Source organism: Pavona decussata, unplaced genomic scaffold (genome assembly GCF_977016875.1).
Source record: "Pavona decussata unplaced genomic scaffold, jaPavDecu1.1 SCAFFOLD_184, whole genome shotgun sequence".
In the NCBI taxonomy this organism is placed as follows: domain Eukaryota; kingdom Metazoa; phylum Cnidaria; class Anthozoa; order Scleractinia; family Agariciidae; genus Pavona; species Pavona decussata.
Genome location: NW_028145593.1, coordinates 2,426,947 through 2,447,310, shown reverse-complemented (window position 1 = coordinate 2,447,310; position 20,364 = coordinate 2,426,947). Strand labels below are relative to the sequence as shown.

Here is a 20,364-nt window from a genome sequence, read left to right as displayed (position 1 = left end):
GTCGCGTGTTATTGGTAACCGCTGTAACGCAAAACTACTCAATTTTACAGAGAAACTAAAAACAGCGAGAGGCAAATGTAGGATAAACATGGTCACGGGGTCATTTCTCTCGTTTTTCGTGAAAAGTTATCCAGTAACACACCGTTGTTAACTGACTTGCAATTGCTGTTTATTTCACTGTGTATATTTGTTGTTTTTGTTTGGTCAATGTTGAACAGAAAGTGGAAAAAAGTTAGTCTCAAAAGAATACAACCTTATTCCCAGGACTTTCGCCCCTCCCAGTTTACAAGGGAAAAGTCCTGGGAACGAGGTTGAAAATAGTACTTTATTCTCAACGTTCTCTCTCTCACGCTATGTTGAGATTGGGCACCGACAGTCTCTATGTTACAGAGTGTCCTAAAGTCCCAAACCACTGGACCATAAGGAAACCCCGTTCTCAGAATCCCAAACTCAAGGTGCCCCATCCTAAAAATTCGTAAAGTGTTTTAAACGAGATGCAACAAGGTTAAGAATTAAACGTGCGGAAAAGCGGATATAAAGTTTTTTAGACGGTTAAGCTCCATGTAGTTCTCTGTTAGGGCGGCTGTCGCGGAAGAGTCCGCGGATAGCAAATGAGAGGGACTATCCAAACGAAGCACCTCCGCTAGTTTCATGTAGTAGAGAGCAGTTTCTTTGTTATTCCATCCTACATGAGACATTATGTCCGCCAACTGGGAGCCAGATAACGCTAACGTTATGGCTGAGCCCGAACGGAAGCTGTGTAGCGTTTCTCCCTCATCGATCTTAGCTTCTTTCAAATACAGCTTTAAACGAGCTTCTGCTGAAGAACTTGAAAATGGTTTGTTCACAATATGACCTTGGGGATTAGTTGGTCGAAACAAGTAACCATTTGTCACAGAAACGCGCAACTCGGAAGCCACGGCTACATATGTCTCAATAGCTTTAACTGGACACAACTCAGGGTTAGGGTGTCTCCGAATCCCGAAGACGTTAGAGACGCCATCCCTCAGGGTTTTTCCCCATACGTGGTTGAACAACAGCCCATTGTCCTGGGGGAAACGCAGGATCTCTTCTGTTTTCACCATGCCAAGATCTGAACCACGATCACCGCTAAAGAATAACGTTTTGAAAAACGCTTGGTCCCGCGTCAATACAAACAGACCAGAAGGACTAACCGAGCGCTCCGCAATTTTCCGATTTAAAAATCGGGCCAGAAGCAACAATTTGGACAAAAATAGGGGAACTGCTTGCTTTGGCGTGATGCGGGCTCGTAATTGTTCCTCGGTTGACGCCTTAAGATATTTTTGCACTTCGAGTGAAGCGGCGGGGTTACCCAGACCTAGCAGGGAGTTCCACTCTCCACAGCGCCCGGTTTCCTTAAAAATGGCTCGCAGTTTTCCAATGTAGGAGTCGATTGTCTTGAATGTCAGGCGTTTAGGACATTTACACTTAGCTGCGTTTTGAAGGTGGGAATCGGGACACCCATTACTATGTACTATGGTTTTGCCATGTCGGTCTTTCCAGACCAAGAACCGAGAGATGTCAGTGGGGCTTGCCGAAAGGATGGTTTTACTATTCGGAAGGGACGCCAAGAAAGTTTCAAACTCCGTACGAAGTGAGCACTTCTGTTTTGAGTATGACGATTGAAGGGAGGCATTATTTAGGAGTTCCAAACGGTTATCTATCGCTTGAAGGTCGACTGAGAGTTTAGGGCTCGGGACACTTGGGGAGACTGTTTTCCTCCTGTAGCCGCACATTTGGCAGAAAAAGAACAGCTTGTCGTTGGGGTGGCTGCACGAAGGACATGACACGGCTGGTACAAACGCTCGAACGGCTGGAGGTAAGTCCTAAAGGATATGAAAGTAAAACAAACAGTTCCTTCTTTATCCTTTAGATTTGTTTTGACATAAATGTATAAATGAAGCTATAAAACAACTGTCAACAGATGTATACTGGAAAACAATGATTTATTGACAACATTGATTGCACTGAAGTAATGGATGGAGCTAAATTAATGGGAGAATTGGCAAATTTAAAGATAGCTAAGTGTTCTTTGTTTGGCTCGTGCGCTAACCAAGAGCTACTACTTGCTTATCCGATGCGGAACACCCAGAGATCCCATGGGATAGGCCAATTGTTTGAAAACCCGTGTTTAGAGGGAGTGAGGAGCGCTCCAACGGTTCCGGCAACGGCCAGCAGGTATCGGGAAGAACAAGTAGACGTTAACAAGGGCCACCAAAAATGCCTTGGGCATACGTCTGGTACTACGATAGTGTAGGATAATTGCAGGCTTCTCATATACTTGATAACATGAGGTATTAGGCAGATCGGGGGAAAGGCGTATGGGTTCTTGAATACAAACGGATCGGTACAGATCGGGCGATTGCGCGAACACGTTCACTCCCAGGGATCCCGGCAGAGGGTTTTCAGAGAAGAAAGGTAACTTGGCACCTGACAAGTCGGATTGGGCGTTTGAAGGGCGTGCCATAAGATCGACAGAGTGCCCATTTTCGCCGCCATACCACTCTTGTACTACTGTCCATAGGGATGGGCACAATTTGGCATCCTGTAGGCTAAGGCGTCGCGAGGGGAAGTCGGCTTGGTTCTGAGAACTAGGCACAAAAGTAAGGTGCACATCGATGTTGAGTTTCGTCATTGTGTTGAATAATTTCTTCAAGGCGCTAGAAAGCGATTGAGAACGAGAGCCCTGTCGATTCCATGAACGGACTAGAGCCATGCTGTCGACGAAGGCGTCGACCCACGAGTTTTTGATGGTATCAGCGAATGATTCAAGGACATTATTGAGCGCTAAGGTCTCCTTAGTGGCGATATCGGCTTGTATTGTTGAGGCGTCCCAGTAATCATAAACGTTCGCCTCAATGGCACCCGGACTCAGTGCACCTCCCCAAGCGAAGCGAGATGAGTCGGAGAACAGCCTGACATGTGTGTGTTTCTCAGACCGCCAGGGAAGAAAACCGTCCCAGGTCTCAAGGAATAGCCAGTGCTCAATTTCATTCTTTAGAGCGGCAGACATCTTTACAGGTCGAGCAGAACGCGTGGCGCGAGACACAGCTAGGTTTATTTCATTAACATAAAGCCTTGCGCCCGGAACTGCCAAGCTCATGGACACGCATTTACCGCTGAGCCTTTGCAAGGTTAGTAGGTCGAGGTTATCGCGAGCCAACGTTTCTTTGATGAGACGAAGAAGCTTTTCTTTTTTATGGGGTAACAAGGTAAACGCCTGTAGTTCAGAATCGATACCGAAACCAAGGTATGGCACCTGTTTTTTCGGGGTAAGGTGAGACTTCGCCAGACCGATAAAGTAGCCGAGGGAAATTAAGATGTAGCACGTGAGAAAAATACCCGCGACGGCCAGAGCAAAATTCACTTCATCCCTTGAGGCGAGGGCTTGATAGGCGGCTGGTAAAATGCCACCTGGAAATGACAGTTGGCCATTATGGCGGTCGTCAATATACAATGAAGAGGGAATGTTCCATGAACGAAGTCTGTGTGACGCAACTAAACCAGTCGTATGATATATATAGGCCGAGGATTTCCAGCCAAAAGGAATACATTCACTCACAAAATACCAACCTCCCCACTGGAAGCCAAAGTAAGTTCGACTGCTGGGGTGAAGTTTGATGTGGTCATATCCTGACTTGTCGTCGCACACTGTTTGGTAAAATCCTTTATTGACATACTTAGGCAAGTGTTGGACGCTATCCAAGGCAAACGGACGGTCTTCGATCCACAGATTAAGAAATCTATCGTCGTTGCAGAGACGCGGCTTGCTAGGCTCGACAGTGAGGGGCATAATAAGGTGGGGTGGGGTGCATTCTCCGACTTTGCCCCACAAAGAAATAGCACCGGAACGCAAACGGTCCAGGAGCGTATCAGAAATAAACGAGGCAAAAGGTTTGCATGACAGGTGGTTGGGGAAAGCGCAAGGCGGTGGACTACCACACTCGTAATTCCTTCCCTTGTAACTACCCTTAAACGGTCTAAAGAACTTCGTTACGTCTACACCGTTAGTAATCCAATCACGGACTTCAGAGAAGCGCTCATCGTTCATATCATTTAATAAAGCATTCCATTGTGGTGCATGGCGATGGAGTTCCCCTGCTAGGAAGTGATCTGGATCGCGGAAAACAAGGCGAGACATATCCGCTAATGAATTTCCCTGTAACACGAGGGCGATATCCTCATCAGAGATGTGGGAATTGTTTGCCATCCCTTGGGCCTCATCAACAACAGAACCATCGATGTTTATCCACTGTAACTTATTCATACCAACTGTGTTAGGCTTGAAACCGGGATGCTTTTCCCAATCGTGAAAGCAAGGGTCTGACAGCTAAAAGGAAAATAAAAAAGAACTTGGAAATAAATTAGGGCCCAAGGAATGGCAAACTCAGCCCCGGTAATCCGAGAGGGAAAGTGAGCTTCCCTTTGAGAATGCCACCCGAGGGGGGAAGGGTGCGATCGAAAAGAGATAATTGGTTCCCACATCTATGAACAGCGTAGCGAGTCGTAAAATATGTAAGTAATAATATGTTAATAAAACCCTGGGGGGGTGGGTATAATGTATATGAATAAACAAACATTGTGATGCAATAGTGTTCATTTGACTTTAATAGTACTAAAACGCATACAAAATGAGGATCGGGCAGATTCTGCTACTGAGATGTCGGTCGAGGCTGGTTGTGACCTGGACCGCCTGAAGAAAAATAGCGGGTCGTCGGAGACCGCTTAAAACATTGCGTAGACTTGTGTCCGGACGTACCACATCTGTAGCAGGTCACTCGAGGGTGTGACGAGAACCTCTGACTGCCCGCGAGTAAGGCGAGGGACGTCTAAACGACTTGTCGACCTTGGAGATTGTGTCAAAGATTCTTGTAAATTCCTTGTCCGCGAGAAGAGCCAAAAAGTAAGCTTTAAACTGCTCTTTCGGCACGTGTATTTTCTCTCTTAGGGTGGCCGCTATGATGTCAAAGCTGGCGGCCTTATCATCACCAGTTGTCTTCGCTACGGAGACGAGCTCCTCCGCGAGGCGCAAGGCCTCGTATTTGTCGAAGTCCTCCAGGCGGCGACTACCATAATGGGTAATGCGATTCTTTAAAGCCTGAATGGAGGTCCCTTGGGCATTTTCCAAAAATTTAATTCTTTCTTGCAAAGCCTGAATGAGAAAATGAAATAGACAGATGTATTGCGAAGTGTAATTTCATACCGCTTAGCGGCGATACAAAACATTCGTAAATGAGTACAAGCATTGTGATAAGACCCGGTAAAGCGGCAGGGAATCCTTTGTTCCGACAAAGTCGGAGTGCAAATATAACAATTAACAGAACAATACGAAAATAAACAATTCAAGTAGAACAATGTGGCAAACAAGCACTCAGAAATGGCAAATTAAGACAATTAAAAAATGAAGAGTGAGAATAATCGACAAAGATCGCACAAAGATAATAACTAGTTCTCTGCTGAAGTATGTTTTGAGGTCAACAAAATTGAAAAGCTTTTGAAGCTAACCGAGAATTAGAATGTACACATAATCGGCAAAAATAGCGCATATAAATAAAATTCAGAAAGTGGTAAGTCGACTTCAAGTAGCCCGCAAAACTACAAAACTATACGTGTTGAAGCAGGGCAAAAAATTAATTAGAAAGTCAATCTAAAGCCGCCCGCAAAGCTAAAAGCTACTCGTTTTGAAGCAGGGCGCAACATGAATTGTAAACACATTATCAGCAGGGCGTAACAATAATTACGAAGTCAATTTCAAATTGCCCGCAAAGCTAAAAGCTACATGTTATCAGCAGGGCGTAACAATAATTACGAAGTCAATTTCAAACTGCCCGCAAAGCTAAAAAACTACACGTTTGAAGCAGGGCGTAACAATAATTACGAAGTCAATTTCAAATTGCCCGCAAAGCTAAAAAGCTACACGTTTGAAGCAGGGCGTAACAATAATTACGAAGTCAATTTCAAATTGCCCGCAAAGCTAAAAAGCTACACGTTTGAAGCAAGGCGTAACAATAATTACGAAGTCAATTTCAAACTGCCCGCAAAGCTAAAAAACTACACGTTTGAAGCAGGGCGTAACAATAATTACGAAGTCAATTTCAAATTGCCCGCAAAGCTAAAAAGCTACACGTTTGAAGCAGGGCGTAACAATAATTACGAAGTCAATTTCAAATTGCCCGCAAAGCTAAAAAGCTACACGTTTGAAGCAAGGCGTAACAATAATTACGAAGTCAATTTAAAATTGCCCGCAAAGCTAAAAAGCTACACGTTTGAAGCAGGGCGCAACAATAATTACGAAGTCAGTTTCAAACGGCCCGCAAAGCTAAAAAGTTACACGTTTGAAGCAGGGCGGAACATGAATTGTAAACAGAGTTAAAACTGCCCGCAAAGCAACCAAGTACACGTTATCAGCAGGGCACAACATAATTGCGAAGTGAATTTTAAATTGCCCGCCAAGCCAGGGCGCAACATGAATTGTAAACATGCCCGCAAAGCAACGAAGGTCGCACGTTCAGAAGCAGGGCGTAAAATAAACTGGGGGGTAAAGAGAAAATTGCCCGCAGAGCTACAAAGCTACACGTTTAAAGCAGGGCATGACTTGAGCTGAAAACAGACTTAAAGCTGCCACGGGAATACGAAGTGCAAGAACACGTGTACGATACTGGAGTAAAACAAAAATTGAACAAACCTCCAAAGTGACTTGTTCTCCAGCGGCGTTTTGAGGAGGTTCTTCTGCGTTTGGTGGAGGCGGAGGCGGTGGTGGTGGTTGAACAACCGCGGCCGCTTGAGCTGCTGGAAGGTTTTCCTGTGCCGGGACTTGTACAGCAGGGTCCGCCATTTGAACTATGCTCTTTCGCTTGATCGACAGAATGGCATTGTTCACTTTGTCTCATCTCCTTTTATACGTGAGAGGTGAGACCGCTGAGAATATTAATATTTCTTATTTTGACAGCAAGCTGGCCAGGAACGAAGATGGCACTTGCACATGGTACATCCTCTGGGCACTTGATAGATGCCAAACCTCCTGCTTTCCGCTGGAGACTCCAGCTTTCAGACCCAATCTCCAGCTCACCAACCTAGCAAGACAAAATCTCCAGCTTAACTCTGGTTAACAATTTTTGAAATAAATACAATAATAATAAAGAAAAAAACGTGCAAACGAAAGAAAATTGCCTTATGAATTAAACAAATTTTATTTTCTTATATATCATATAAATGATTGTTCCGCAAACGTAAAACCGATCGTGATCCGAGAAATCATGAAATCGACGAAAAATCAGCGAGAAATCGACGAGAAATTGTACCCCACCCTCACGGCTCTTCTCTTCTTAACTGCTCGTGTTTGTTTACCCGAAGTGACCTAGGTTCAGTTTTTTTTTTGCGCATGTCTAGCGTGACATGTGACTCTTTTCTCTCATGCTCATGTGTTACTCACCATCTTTGTTCTGTCTTTCTGTTGAATCCAGATATGTGACAGTCACTGTCAGAGTATTCAGAACTTTCAAGTAGTGAAGAGTGTATATTTGCTGCTGGAAGAAAGCTAAGACTGCAACTTGGGACTATAAAAAGCTTCATTCCAGTGCTACTAGCACAAAGTGATTCTGAACAGTTCCAAAACATTAACTCTGAATATCAGTTCAGGTTTCACATTGTAAGAAACTTGTTGGATTTGACGCTTGAAAAAATCTCCAGCCAGCTTTTCACTGGAACTTGACATCTCTTGCACTTGTCCATGCTGATATCGTCCTCCGCTCTATACGTCATGTTCACAAACACTAGTAATGATTCAGTTTAGGGCGAAAAAACTGGAGCGAACGAGGGGAGGGGGGCTAGTTCCGGGCGCACCCTCTCGACTAACCAGAAAGGGACTGCTTGCAGTCTATCTTATTAGCCGCCTTTGCCATGTAATGGCGCTCTGGCGCAACTGCCCAGTCCCTCAAGCCAGCATAAGACGCCTCCCCTTTGTGACCACGCTTGAAACAAAGCTTCAAATTTTTCAATATAAAATTATCCACAACATACTTCCAACTAGGTTTTCCCTTTTTCGTATGAAGCTATGTGATTCCGAAACCTGTCACTTATATAAAATTCAATCACAAACACAACCTCACCTTTTCTACCGGTGTCCTGTAATTTCCAATTTTTGGACTGCTTTTCAAATTTGGTGGTTCGAAAAGCACCGAAAGATCATGACTCTCACCGAACGTGACATCCTTTTTGGGTGGCATGATAACGCTACAGAATCTAAAGACATTTTAAATTACATCACCCTTGTAGCCAAGTATTATATCTTCTGCAAAACCCAAGACTCCGATGATGTACCCTTTGATGGCTTCCCTTCTTTTAAAAAAAAAAAAAACAAATTGGATACTCTTCAACAAGTAGCTGTTAAAAGTAAAAACACTGACCATTTCAATAGGAAATGGAAATGTACTTTATTTAAGCGCTTTTCTTTAAGTATTTCTCTCGTATATAATTTGTCTTTATTACTTTTTTTTCTATTATAGCACATTGTAGTTAGTCTATAATTTAGATTGTAACCAACACTTTCTGTTTTATTTTCTTTGTATTTTTCTTGTGTTTTTATTTCTCTTTCTTTTTGTAATGTTGTACTATGTTGAATTTCTGCACCAATAAAGATTGCTCGTTTAAAAATAAAAAAAATAAGACGCCTTTGCATTTTAATGGCGCTCTGGCCCAATTGCCCAGTCCCTTAAGCCAGCATACTAAGTAATTTGCCGCCTTTGTCATTTCAATGGCGCCTTGGGCCAATTGCCCAGTCCCTCAAGCCAGCATCAAAGCCTTAGCTTTATTTTTTTAATCTACTATATTCAAATTATAGAAAATGGTTAAAGTTACTCTTTGGAAGTCTTTTGAAGGGAAACCCCTTTGGTTAATGGTAAAGTTAAGCAAAAAACAAAAACAAACAAACAAAAAACCCTATTAGGAAACGCGGTGCCTCCAAGCTAAAACAATATTGGATTTACAGATACTTTGCAGGTGCTAGTCAGATTGCGTTCCACGTCGTCAGCAACTAATCATACGCTGCACCCATCAGCCAATAGCCATCCGCTATTAAAAGAATATCGACTTCCCAACTAAGTTATAACGCTAGACGTTGAAGTTACTTAACAATAATACGAGGAGACCATCATGCCATTATGAGCTTTCTCATGTCGAAGCTGATGGGCCTTCCTTTGCCTTATTTCACTGTCTGTCTTTCCCTTTCCTTCTGCGTTATAACTGCGAAAGGGGCTAACGGCACAAGCTTTAAAGGGACAAAGGAGTCTGCAGGAGGAATTTTAAGCTACGCCAGTTTTGTTCCTTTTTTCAATCATAAGTTGAATCATTCTGCCGTGGTGGAGACTCGAGGGGTTTATGCTGAAGAAGAGTGCATTGCAGCTTGCACCGAGAGAGATATCTGTCGATCTGTGAACTTTAAAACGACCCGTGATGAAAATGGAAAGTACAGCTGCCAAATCCTGGATACAGACAAATTTCTCTCTCACAATTTATTCGTTGCAAGTTTGGATTTCCATCACTACAGTTTTACGGTATGTTGCCTCACTATAAATCACGTTAATTTCACAAAGTGAAATTTTGAAAGTCAAAAAGCCACGCTTTGTAGAGATAAATAGCTTAGCCTTTTGGCAGTAAACTGTTTTGTTTTCGCTCTACCCTTCTCTCGTTAAAGGGTGCTGTCCGGTCTGTTGTGAGAAGAAAAGAAAAAAGTGATCAACAAATTAATAAATAATATTTCCAAAAAAGCTTTACCCACGTCGTTATAAGGGTAGTTTAATTTCTAGATCACTTTAGATATGCAAGACAGGGAAGCGCAAACAATGAATTAAACGTTCACTTTTATGTCGGGCAAAAAGTGGGTTGGTCAGGGATATAACCGAAGCAAAACATTTTAAAGGGATGGTGATCTTTAGAATTCATTACAATATATAAGTTTTTTTCTACCTACGATAAATATTTAATGACAAGATCATATACATCAATTTTAATGTTTCATTAATTAATCAACACCACTATATCGTGAGCAATTCCTGAGTAGTCTGAGTATAGCATGTACCGGAAACGTCTGATATTTGCTCTACTGTAGACGTTTTCACAAATTAAACCCGTAACCTGAATTGAACAAAAAAATATGATTAACCTTTGCGAACTTTACTAAATCCTCTTGGGAAACGCTTCGAGTTGTCGATGAAAGTTTATTGCAGTGAGACCCGCGGCAGAAGAACGGTAAATTATCTGCCGTGTTTATTTTTTGCCAACCTTTTATTCAGAAAACAAATTTTGACATGTTTGGGATTCTTTTGTCCATGAGAAATGTTTGTCAGTCATATCTTGCTGTGTCCATTAATGTTTGAAAAAAATTATTTTAGACTCGGCATGGTTTACAAATTATTCATGAACACCTGCTTCGACCGAAGGTTATTATTTCTGTTTCAAATTATCAATTTTGAAAGATGAGGGGAAATCTTTTGTGAAAGGCGACTTCTTGGTATTTCTATCTATCGAAATTAAATAAACAAACACTGCAAATTGAACTTTTTTTTAATGCAACTTCATAGTTGGCATCCATTCGATTTTATGTAGTTTCAAACAACGTGCAAAGCTCTTTTAAAAGACCAAAGGGGTCGGCCTACAGAGTAGGGGCGGAAGGAAGGTAATTTTTTTCCTCTCCAAATTATCTGCAGGATATCTTTGGAGTGACTTTTAATTATCACACGCTACCATTTAGCTATTTTTATTATTTTCAGTAATTAAAAGTACTTTTCTGTGGTGGTGTTTTTCTTAATCGTTACTGAGCGCATGAAATTTGGGATTTACATCTGGCAGTCCATTTATCCAATCAGGGTAAAATTGATTAAAAAGGACTTTTTATTGGGGAGGACCTGAAAAGGTCGTGTCACTTCTCAGGAAAATTAAAAGAGACGCCGTTTAAAGCTTTTACCATAACGAGATTTGTTTCGGCAAAAAGAGTATAAGTTTACTACGATGGCTCAGTAGGGTCCCAGTTCAGTCGTAATTTTCCAGTCAACTAGTTTTATTTTTTGACATTCCAGTTGTAACTTCTCACTGTCCAGTTTTGTTTTTTTAACAATCCAGTTTTAGTTTTCACTTTATTTTTCACTCCCCAGTTTTTTTTCTTTTTCACTCTGAAGTTTTATTTTTTTTAGTAGCTACCAGATTGCCCTCGATTAAACCTTCATCTCCTTCGTTGTACGCTGAAAGGGTGGGAATTTTAATAATCCGCCATTTTGATTCCAAAGTACAAATCTCTAAACTTCCGAGCTACAAAATGCCATTGCCAACATATACGCCATGCATGAGCGACAGAAATAATTCTTAAATAGAAGAAAGATCCTCGCAGTTACTACGCAACTTAAGCAGTTGCAAAAAGGAAGCCTGTAGGTTTATCATTTCTTATATGTTATAGTTTACGCTTCTAGCAACTGCACGTTTTGATAACTTATAACTGCTCCCTTAGGGACCCTGTGAACATAACCCTTGTAGCAACGGAGGTACCTGTTATTCGTGCAGCGATCAGAAAGATTTCAAGTGCAAGTGCCCTCCAAGCTTGCAAGGAGGGACGTGTGATGAGGGTAGGTACCCTCTGCTCTCTTGGGCCAGGTTGTTTGAAAGCCAGTTAGCCCTAACCTGAAATTAAAAGTCAACATTAGTTTGTCTGTTTGGCTTGCTGAAAAACTTGCAACTGCCAATTTCAAGTTCGAATTAGAATTCAAAAGAGTCAAAGTCGAACGTATAGAGAGGGGAGAAAAAAAAAGAATTTTTTTCAGTAACTATAATCGTTAAGCCATAAACCAGAATTAAAAAAACTGGATGATACCAATCCTTGGTATCATTTGAAAAAGCTGCTCTTTGAAAGAGCAGCGCTTTGAAAAAGCAGCGCTTGGTCTGTAAGCTGCATTTAATTTAATTTGGCTTCTTTAGGCTTGGATTTTTTCGTAGTGATATCATCAAGCAACTCTTGTCTCATGCCACCGTGCCTCAATGTTTTGGAATCAAAAACTTTTAACAACGTGACTTGACAAACACGGAGTCCAATAAAAGAAATATGGACGGGTAATGGGCTGTGCACATGCGTAATGGACGTCATATGCGGTATGTGGACATCGCATTTATGGGGGGAGAAAGTTTAGATAATGTTCACTCTCAACATACTGCAAAACACTACCGTATTATCCTCGTTCCCAGAGCCTACGATCTTTTGGTCAGCGGATGGATCGCAGCGGATTATTTCCAAAAACCGAGGGGACTCTAAGGACGAGAATGGCTAGCGTACATGCACTAGAGGGCCATTCCGCATGCGTAAAGCCTATTATCCGTGAATGACACAGCGGCAAAATAAGTGCACATTCTACGCAGATCTGTGATTCGAGCGACAATCGATTACGAACGCTCCACTTCAATCGCCAAATTCACATTTGTTACCACAATATTTTTTTTGTTGAATAAGATAGATGGAGGAAGTTCGAAGGAACCTTTCCTGAAAGCGGCAACCTTATCTATTTTGATTTGGGCTTATCCCCGCCATAGTCAATTGAGGGACTGGTTATGAAACCTTGCTATGTTCAAAGTTGATAACAATGGTGCTGCAATTTAGGTTGGAAAGGCCGCGACCGTGCACAATCCTTTGTTTTCACGTTCACACTACGGCTGAATATTTTAACAAGAACGTTTCTATTGGCCAGTTGCTCTAACACATTTGAAAATCTATTGTGCTTTGTGCACGGTCAAGGCCAAAAATATTAACAAAAACATATAGCAAAGAAACTTGTTTGGCTTCATAACCATTCCCCTTTATTAACTTTGTCCCCGAGAAACGAAAACAAACAATAGAAATTTTAAAAATGCCGCCATTTCGCCTCATAAGATTGCTCAGGCGTGACGAGCATGCGCACTCATTTTGCTGCTGTGTCTCCGTGAATTGGGCATTCATGGCGCCGTCCTTACCTTTCCGTAGAAGAGATTTACATGTATGTATGACAAAACGGCCGTTGCTACGTTAAATATAATTTGCTTCTTTGTTTTCAGCGCCGTACAGAGACTGTGCCGAATTGCTAAATGCGGGCATTCGAAACACAGGTGTGCATACAATTGTGGATAAAAACTGGGAACTACCAGTTTATTGCAATCAAGACTATATGGGGGGAGGTAAGCGTAATTTTATGTGCACTCATTGCAAGCCTACATTCCATCATAACAGGTTTAATATCCTAACTCACTATTTTATAAGCGTGACCTGCAAGGCTCTGACAACTCGGTCACTTTCCAAACGAAAGATGGCTGATCCGAGGATCTATTTGAAGTTTTTATATCTCAGGTAACAGTTTTCAGCCTAAAAGACGTCCATTTCTCAGATGAGAATTGGGAGATAATAGGGAGCTTAAGCAACGACGACGGCGACGGAGACGGCAACGAAAACGAGAACGCCGCAAAACAACAGGTTTAATGAGTAAAAAAAAATCGCTCGGAATGTTCGTTTTACATTTTGGTACATTTCTTTGCCTCTGCAAAACGACAACTCGCGTGAATTAAGACATGGGCCCAAAATTGTTCTCTCAAAAAGTGTGGGGGCTGTCTATCTCTAAACACTTTTAATGTAGGCAGATGAAACTTTGACAGATACATACATTATTGATTTGCGGTAATTTGGTACTTTTAAAGTATGCAAATTAGGTCACGTGACTTCCATCAGCTGAAAAAGCTTTATCTTAAAATGGCAACACTTTTTCTTGCGTCCTTAATTTATTTATCATTTTAATAATGTTAAGGGCGTTTATTAAATCACTTCTGTGATTGGCCTTCTTAAGATTTTTCTAAGCAAAGGCCTAACATAGGGGGATAATTGTCTTGGGGGACTGGGTACTAAGAAGCAAAGACTTAGAAAAACATTTGACTATAAAAAATTGCGATAAAACGTTTCGTAAAAACATTATAAAAAGGTTAAAAAACACGACGTTTCGATGTACATTACATCATTATCAAGTGAAATTAAAAATGCAAGATTGCGGCTATAAATACAAAAATGGACAATAGATATTAATTAAAATAGTAGCATTGAAGAATGCTACCGGTTAAACAAAAAGTTTCGCACGTATAGAGTCCGTTTGAGTGTTCAAGCAAGGCTTAAGTTTCTTGATGTACAGCATTTCAAATACCAAACAATCAAATTTGCTCTGACACTTTCTCAAGATGTTAAAATGGCCCTGATTCAATAGGTGTTTGCTCCCGTGAGCTTCAAGAAAATGTTTGCCAATTGCCGAGTTCTTGTGCTCAGCAACGCCTGGGTAGGACTGGGTACTAATCGAAAAATCCGTGTATTTTAAAAATTATTTAAAAATTCAAAAGGAGCCAAGCACAGTTTTGCAGATGCATTTATTGCAAGTTGTCTAGTACCAATCAGGTTAAATATCTCACAACGAAAAGTGTTGCCATTTTTGCTTTCATCATTTTAAGTACATTGCGGCAGTGCAAAGTCACGTGACAACATTTACATAATTAAAAAAACACCAAATTGACACAACTTGTCAATTTATGTATCTGGCAAAGTTTCAACCTTCTACTGCCGAAGTGTTCTGAGATAGACCACCCCCCTTCACTTTTTGAGTGATTAATTGGGGGCCCATGCCTTAATTTACCTGAGAACGTGAAATGACCGCTGTTAAGGTTTTGTGGAGAACGAGAACACACGACGGTGAATTCAAATTTTTCATTTTTCATTTGTAAGCCGCTCCTATCAAATTGGTTCCTGGATATTTCGCCATTTTTGTAAGAGTTGAGCGAGTTGAAATAATCGCGAAGTAGCACAAATGAAATAAAGATATATCTCCAGGTGATGTTTTCGTTGCCGCTGCCGTCGTCGTTGCTTAAGCTTTCTATTAATATATCGCCAATTCTCACTGCTTTTAGCCAATCTCATGCAGATGCTCAGTTCTCTTTTAAGATCTCTTCAAAAATTCATTAATAATTCATAGCCCATGCATTGACCTATCAAATGGTCGATAGAACATCACGTGCAGTGGTTTTAAAACCCGATAAAACCTCCTCCTTATTAGTATGCGGTGTTTAATTTTTTTCTCGTATGCTAATTTCCAACGTTCACAGAATCATCATTGTTATGAACTCTCTTGACGCATACGTTTCCAGAGATGTTTTTGAAGCCGTTCAACTGAAAAACTCGCAGCACGTTTTATCGGGTCTAAAATCAGGAAAACAAATTTTATGATGGTACTAACTCATACACGTGCACTTTTCCTTTCTACAGGTTGGACTATGGTGTTCAAAGTACCATCGAACAACCCATTAGACATATACAATGTTTGGACAAAGCAGGAATCTCATAACGTCGCAGCAGTTGAGATAATCAACGTGGCCTCCTACAGCAGAAAATACTACAAAAACCGTTGGATAAAAAATTGGGAACAGAAAAATCCACAAGAGGTACAATAATACTGTCTCTGAAACTTTCACCTCTCGAGTTATGATATAAAAATTGCGTTTTTCCTATATGGTAGTTGGAAACGATTTTTCTTCAATTTAAGCATGGTTTAAAGTAAAATAAAAGTACAGTTATCCAATCAACGTTGATAACTGAGGGGGAGTACTTGGGCAACTCCTGAGCCAGAGGCTTATGATAAAGTGCTTGATAATAATACAGATCGAATTGGAATTTGGAAATGTTGGTTTTTGAGGAGCACCCGGAGAAAAACCCTTCGAAGCAAGGACGAGAACCAACAACAAGCTCAATCTACATATGACGTCGAATCCATGAATCGAAACCGAGCCACATCGGTGGTAGGCGAGTGCTCTCACCACTGTGCTCTCCCTGCTCCCCGATTGAACACTGGGTTAAATTCCAGGAGTTGACGCCATATGAGGTTGATTTTGTTGTTGGTTTTTCACTTTGCTCCGAGGGTATTTCTCCCCGGGATACTCCGGTTTTTCTCCCTCCACAAAACCCAACACAGTTCCAAATTCCAATTTGACCCGAAAGGCACGGAAACCTTTAAACGACCTCTTGCGAGCTCATGTGTCCCGTGCGGAAACAAAGTGTGCATTCACATTCTTTTACATTTGATCTACCAACTTTGTTTCACTTGTTGCTTAGTTCTGTTAATTTTTTTTTTTTTTCGGTTACGTTGTTGTTGTTGTTTTAGGTTCGCGTGGCTTTGTTTGAAAATGAATCCGAAGTTCTCTCCCTCGTTTTTAATGCAACTGACAATGACAATGAAAACTGGTTTTCGAAAAATCGTCTACTGCGATCACCCTGGACCGACTTGCACAGTGAGCAGCAGAATTTTTTCTCCCTCGCTGGAGATTTGCCAACTGAAAGAGTCTTCTACATCAACAAGGTAAAAAAAAAAGGAAAAAAAACGCGATTAAAGATATCATAGGTTTTTTCCCTAGTTGGGGAGAAAGAGACGACGACGATGATGATGATGATGATGATGATGATGATGATGATGATGATGGTGTGATGATGATGATGACAATGATGATGATGATGATGATGATGATGATGATGATGATGATGATGATGATAATCATGATGAAGATGATGACACATAAAGTTCACAAGTTGTTATGTCTGCGGGTGAGAAGTACGAGTAGACCTGCACCCTTCAAAAGCTCTATTTTCCGTGGATCCTGGTATAACCCACAGCTGTATTGCTTTTTAGGATTAGGAGCATTGTTCTGTTGTTCGTTCTTTTGTTCTCTCGACCAAACATGTAAGACGTTGCAAATGGTGCAGGTCGCCCTAGAAGTACCTTACATTTCACAGCGGTCAAATGTATCGCGCGTGCGCAATCGTGATCGCCTTGTAGTTGGGGAATTCATATATTTAAATTGAAGAAATTTGGTTTCTGGTATGCCTTGAGCTAAACTATAAAACCATTACATGCACTATAAAGAGAAGCTTTGAACGTCGCGAGTACCGGTATATTTTGTGTCTATTTGCCCAGGTAGCTTTGCCGCCTCTCATGATATTTTGGTTTGCCAGCGGTGAAAATTAGTCTCTTAACATTAAGTGCTGTTAAATAGCCTCTCTTTGATTCTGTTAACTGTTTGTTTTGCCCTTTTCGTTGTCATTATTCTATTTCCATGACGGCGTTCATAGCCCCATGTTTGCCTTCGCAGATTAATTAATTAATTAATTAATTAATTAATTAATTAAGATTCTCTTTACAAAACTGTTAGGTTAATGGAAACTGTACCGGGGATGTTGGATGGCTAATGGTATCTGCGGGAAAACTCTGCGACTACGAGTCGCGCCATTCGTCGAAATGGGCTTTTATGTACAGTAAACTTGATACAAGGGTGAACTGGAATGAATATGGTTAGTAAGAGATCATATATGTTAGTTATTCAAACCTAAAATCTTTAATAACTGTTGTTTTAAACCGGTTAACACTGTGGTAGGATCTCGCCAATAAGGGTAAGCGCAATGAAAACAACGCATGCGCACCCAACGATTTAGTTTTAAAAAAAAACCAGCTGCCGTTTTCTTTAGCGAAATATCGGCTCAAGGCTTGAAAAGGCTTTCCAAGGCTTTCCAAGGCTGGAAAACTAGCTCCTTTCGATTTCGAAGGGGCGAATATGTCATGAAAAATTTGAAGGAGAAGAAAAACCTCAGCTAGCATTTTCGTGAAGCCAACGACAGCAAGTAAATTCGGTGAATAAGATTCCATTCCCTTAATCTTTGTGCAACTTCATTTTTCAGCGAAAGCATTCCAGCAGATCAATCTGTATTAGCTTACACAAATATGTCTTTAAAGGACATCAAACGTTCTGAGAACAAGGAGTAAGAGCAACGGGCCATTTCCGAGTTGCTGCGAGCCTCATTATGAAAGCGAGGCTAGGTGAAAGGTATTCCTATGAAAATTAGTTTTGTTTGCACGTGATTGAAATATTTTTCATAACAAAAACTTTGCACTTAACCTCGCTTTCATAATGAGGTTCAAAGTAACTCGGAAATGGCTTATAAAACAATAGAATGAATCAAACGGAAATTTTACGTCAAAAGCTTGAGTTTTCTTTAAACCGGCTCGAAGTTGACGCGAAGACATTGAGTTGAAAACGTCTCTAATTTGAAGAGTTCCTGCTAAAATTAAAACAATCAATTCATAGTCCTGTTGCCAGATGCTGATCATTTACAAGATATGCTGGTGAACCGAAAAGAAACGATGGAGTTACCGGAGATTGAAATTTATTGGTGTCAGACGCGAAAAAACGAAGACGTTCGCCTACGGCTTCGAAATACAATACAATACAATACAATACAATACAATACAAGACAATATTTATTTTGCCATATACACAACATTTACAGATGGAAAAAAAAATGAAGAAAATTGATGAAAGAAAATAAATGGCGAGAAAATCTGAAAGAAACCACGAGGCTTATAACAAGTCAGGCTTCATCACTTAAAATAATCAGTAAGTAATCAGGCAGCCCTCGTAAATCTTCAGAAAATAGTCGGAATTCAAAACCATTGTTAAGTAAACCGTCGGAAAACTTTTGAACTAATTCATGTAACTGACAAACAAAACGACATGCTTAAACTATTTTATAACGACTTGTTATTTGGGTGTAATGACTGTTTTCACGATCCCTCCACTTTACTTTTTCCATTTTAGCGAACGTTGGTGTCGCAGATGTCCTAGTGGTGTTTGTTCGTTGAAAAGGTGGTAAGGATACCGCGCATAGAATAAAAATAATAATAATAATAATAATAATAATAATAATAATAATAATAATAATAATAATAATAATAACAATAATAATAATAATAATAATAATAATAATAATAATAATAATAATAATAATAATTATAAATCACTCTTTTTAAGTATCAATGTTTTTACTAAACTAATTGGGGACACTTTCCAGATCGAATTGCAATTTGGAAGTGTTGGTTTTTGAGGAGAGGGGAAATCTAAAGTTTCCGGAGAAAAACCTCTCGGAGCAAGGACGAGAATCAACAACAAACTCCACCCAGATATGACACCGAGTCCGGGAATCGAACTCAAGCCATTTTCGTGGGAGGCGAGTGGTCTCATCACTGCGCCATCCTTGCTGAGCAACGCCCTTAAATAACCTCCTTCTTTACTCTTCTCTCAATTGGTTATGAGATGGTAATCCATAAATGTTCGCTAGCTCTTATAATTATCAGCTCCAGAGAAACCTGATACTTTTTTGAACATTTAGTTTTTGGATCGCTAACCGGGGAAATGCACGTTGCTCAAGATTTCTAAATGGCCTCAGAGGAACAACCTTTGGCTTTGAAATTTACTTTTGGAACTGCTGAATCTAAACTTCTAACATAATTAAAAACATGTTACTCTATCTTTTTTCTTTACAGAAAACTGAAACGGCTCTATCCTCCATATCTAACTGTTGTATTCACTGGATGTAACTGACTATTATAGACGAACTCAGTGACATCTGCTTTGGTCTATAGAGTCACTGCGCATGACCGTATGAGGGACTGAGCAACAAGCGCTTTTTTATTTAGCTAGTTTGTCTCTTTGCTACCTTCCGTTTTATGTAATGTTTAAAAGACGAGAAGCAGTGTTTTATCGGGATTAAAAAGCACGAGGCGCAGCTGAATGGTTTTAGACCCGATAAAACACGTGCTGCGAGTTTTTTGAACGGCTTCAAAAACATTCCTGGAAAAGCGTGTATCAAGAGAGTTCATAACAATAATGCTTTTGTGAACGTTGGAAATTTGCATACGAGAAAAACAGTAAACACCGCATACTAATAAGGAGGAGGTTTTTTCGGGTTTTAAAACCACTGCACGTAATGAGTTTTGAAGTATGTCTTACTGCTAAGCTTCGTGCTAGTAATCATCACGCCAATGATGGTGCCTCCTTATACATAGGTATTTTTGCCCAGTTTAGGACTATGTGGGAAAAGTAGATATTATCAAAGGCTATTGAAATCCAAAAAGAAAATTGGGGTAACCACGCATTTTTCAGAGATAATTAAGCCATTAGCAAAACTGTTAAAATACATAACAACAAGAGAAAATAATTTTCTCTTGATAAGTAATAGATCAAACACGAGGAAGAGTGTTTCCTCTGATTTCCAAACATCGAGAAGTAGGTTGGAAAAACGAGGCGCAGCCTAGTTTTTTTTAAACCAAGTTCGAGGTATTTGGAAATAGGAGGAAACACTCTTTCGAGTGTTTGATATAGCTTCTCAAACTATTGATAATTCTTGGAGAAATTCGAAGCAAAAGTTCACAAAATTTTATGATAATTAAGATCACATTTCTAAACCTCCTTCACGGTAGTGATTTGCTT

The 20,364-nt window shown here is 40.5% G+C and overlaps 3 protein-coding genes across 5 annotated transcripts; 1 reads left to right on the top strand and 2 right to left on the bottom strand.

Annotated features, from left to right (window-relative positions):
- Positions 1-2,152: 2,152 nt before the first annotated feature.
- On the bottom strand, positions 2,153-4,288 carry LOC146462932 (uncharacterized). Its single transcript, XM_085085198.1, has one exon. It carries the CDS (start codon positions 4,286-4,288, stop codon positions 2,153-2,155), a length of 2,136 nt encoding a protein of 711 aa, XP_084941324.1.
- On the bottom strand, positions 3,938-6,958 carry LOC146462931 (uncharacterized). The gene is made up of 2 exons (XM_085085127.1): positions 6,707-6,958; positions 3,938-5,173 (listed from the first exon to the last, which is right to left on the bottom strand). Exons 1-2 carry the CDS (start codon positions 6,854-6,856, stop codon positions 4,796-4,798), a joined length of 528 nt encoding a protein of 175 aa, XP_084941253.1. The 5' UTR covers positions 6,857-6,958; the 3' UTR covers positions 3,938-4,795.
- A 2,168-nt stretch (positions 6,959-9,126) lies between these two features.
- LOC146462930 (uncharacterized) lies at positions 9,127-19,867 on the top strand. 3 transcript variants are annotated; one of them, XM_085085036.1, is made up of 8 exons: positions 9,128-9,572; positions 11,519-11,633; positions 13,087-13,206; positions 15,320-15,495; positions 16,212-16,406; positions 17,254-17,392; positions 18,694-18,741; positions 19,419-19,867. In XM_085085036.1, exons 1-7 carry the CDS (start codon positions 9,180-9,182, stop codon positions 18,735-18,737), a joined length of 1,182 nt encoding a protein of 393 aa, XP_084941162.1. In that variant the 5' UTR covers positions 9,128-9,179; the 3' UTR covers positions 18,738-18,741; positions 19,419-19,867. The 3 variants fall into 3 exon arrangements, with proteins under 3 accessions (XP_084941163.1, XP_084941162.1, XP_084941161.1); XM_085085035.1 differs by having other exon boundaries at positions 9,129-9,572; positions 18,694-18,744; XM_085085037.1 differs by lacking the exon at positions 16,212-16,406 and having other exon boundaries at positions 9,127-9,572; positions 18,694-18,744.
- The last annotated feature ends 497 nt before the right edge of the window (positions 19,868-20,364 follow it).

Bases quoted from the DNA above. Each gene is read 5' to 3' on its own strand.
- LOC146462932 (XM_085085198.1), bottom strand. From the start codon at position 4,288: ATGAATAAGTTACAGTGGATAAACATCGATGGTTCTGTTGTTGATGAG.
- LOC146462930 (XM_085085036.1), top strand. From the start codon at position 9,180: ATGAGCTTTCTCATGTCGAAGCTGATGGGCCTTCCTTTGCCTTATTTC. The intron at 15,496-16,211 runs GTACAATAATAC...TTGTTGTTTTAG, and splicing joins AACAGAAAAATCCACAAGAG to GTTCGCGTGGCTTTGTTTGA. The intron at 16,407-17,253 runs GTAAAAAAAAAA...CAAAACTGTTAG, and splicing joins GAGTCTTCTACATCAACAAG to GTTAATGGAAACTGTACCGG.
- LOC146462931 (XM_085085127.1), bottom strand. From the start codon at position 6,856: ATGGCGGACCCTGCTGTACAAGTCCCGGCACAGGAAAACCTTCCAGCA. The intron at 5,174-6,706 runs GTTTGTTCAATT...TTTCTCATTCAG, and splicing joins GAGAACAAGTCACTTTGGAG to GCTTTGCAAGAAAGAATTAA.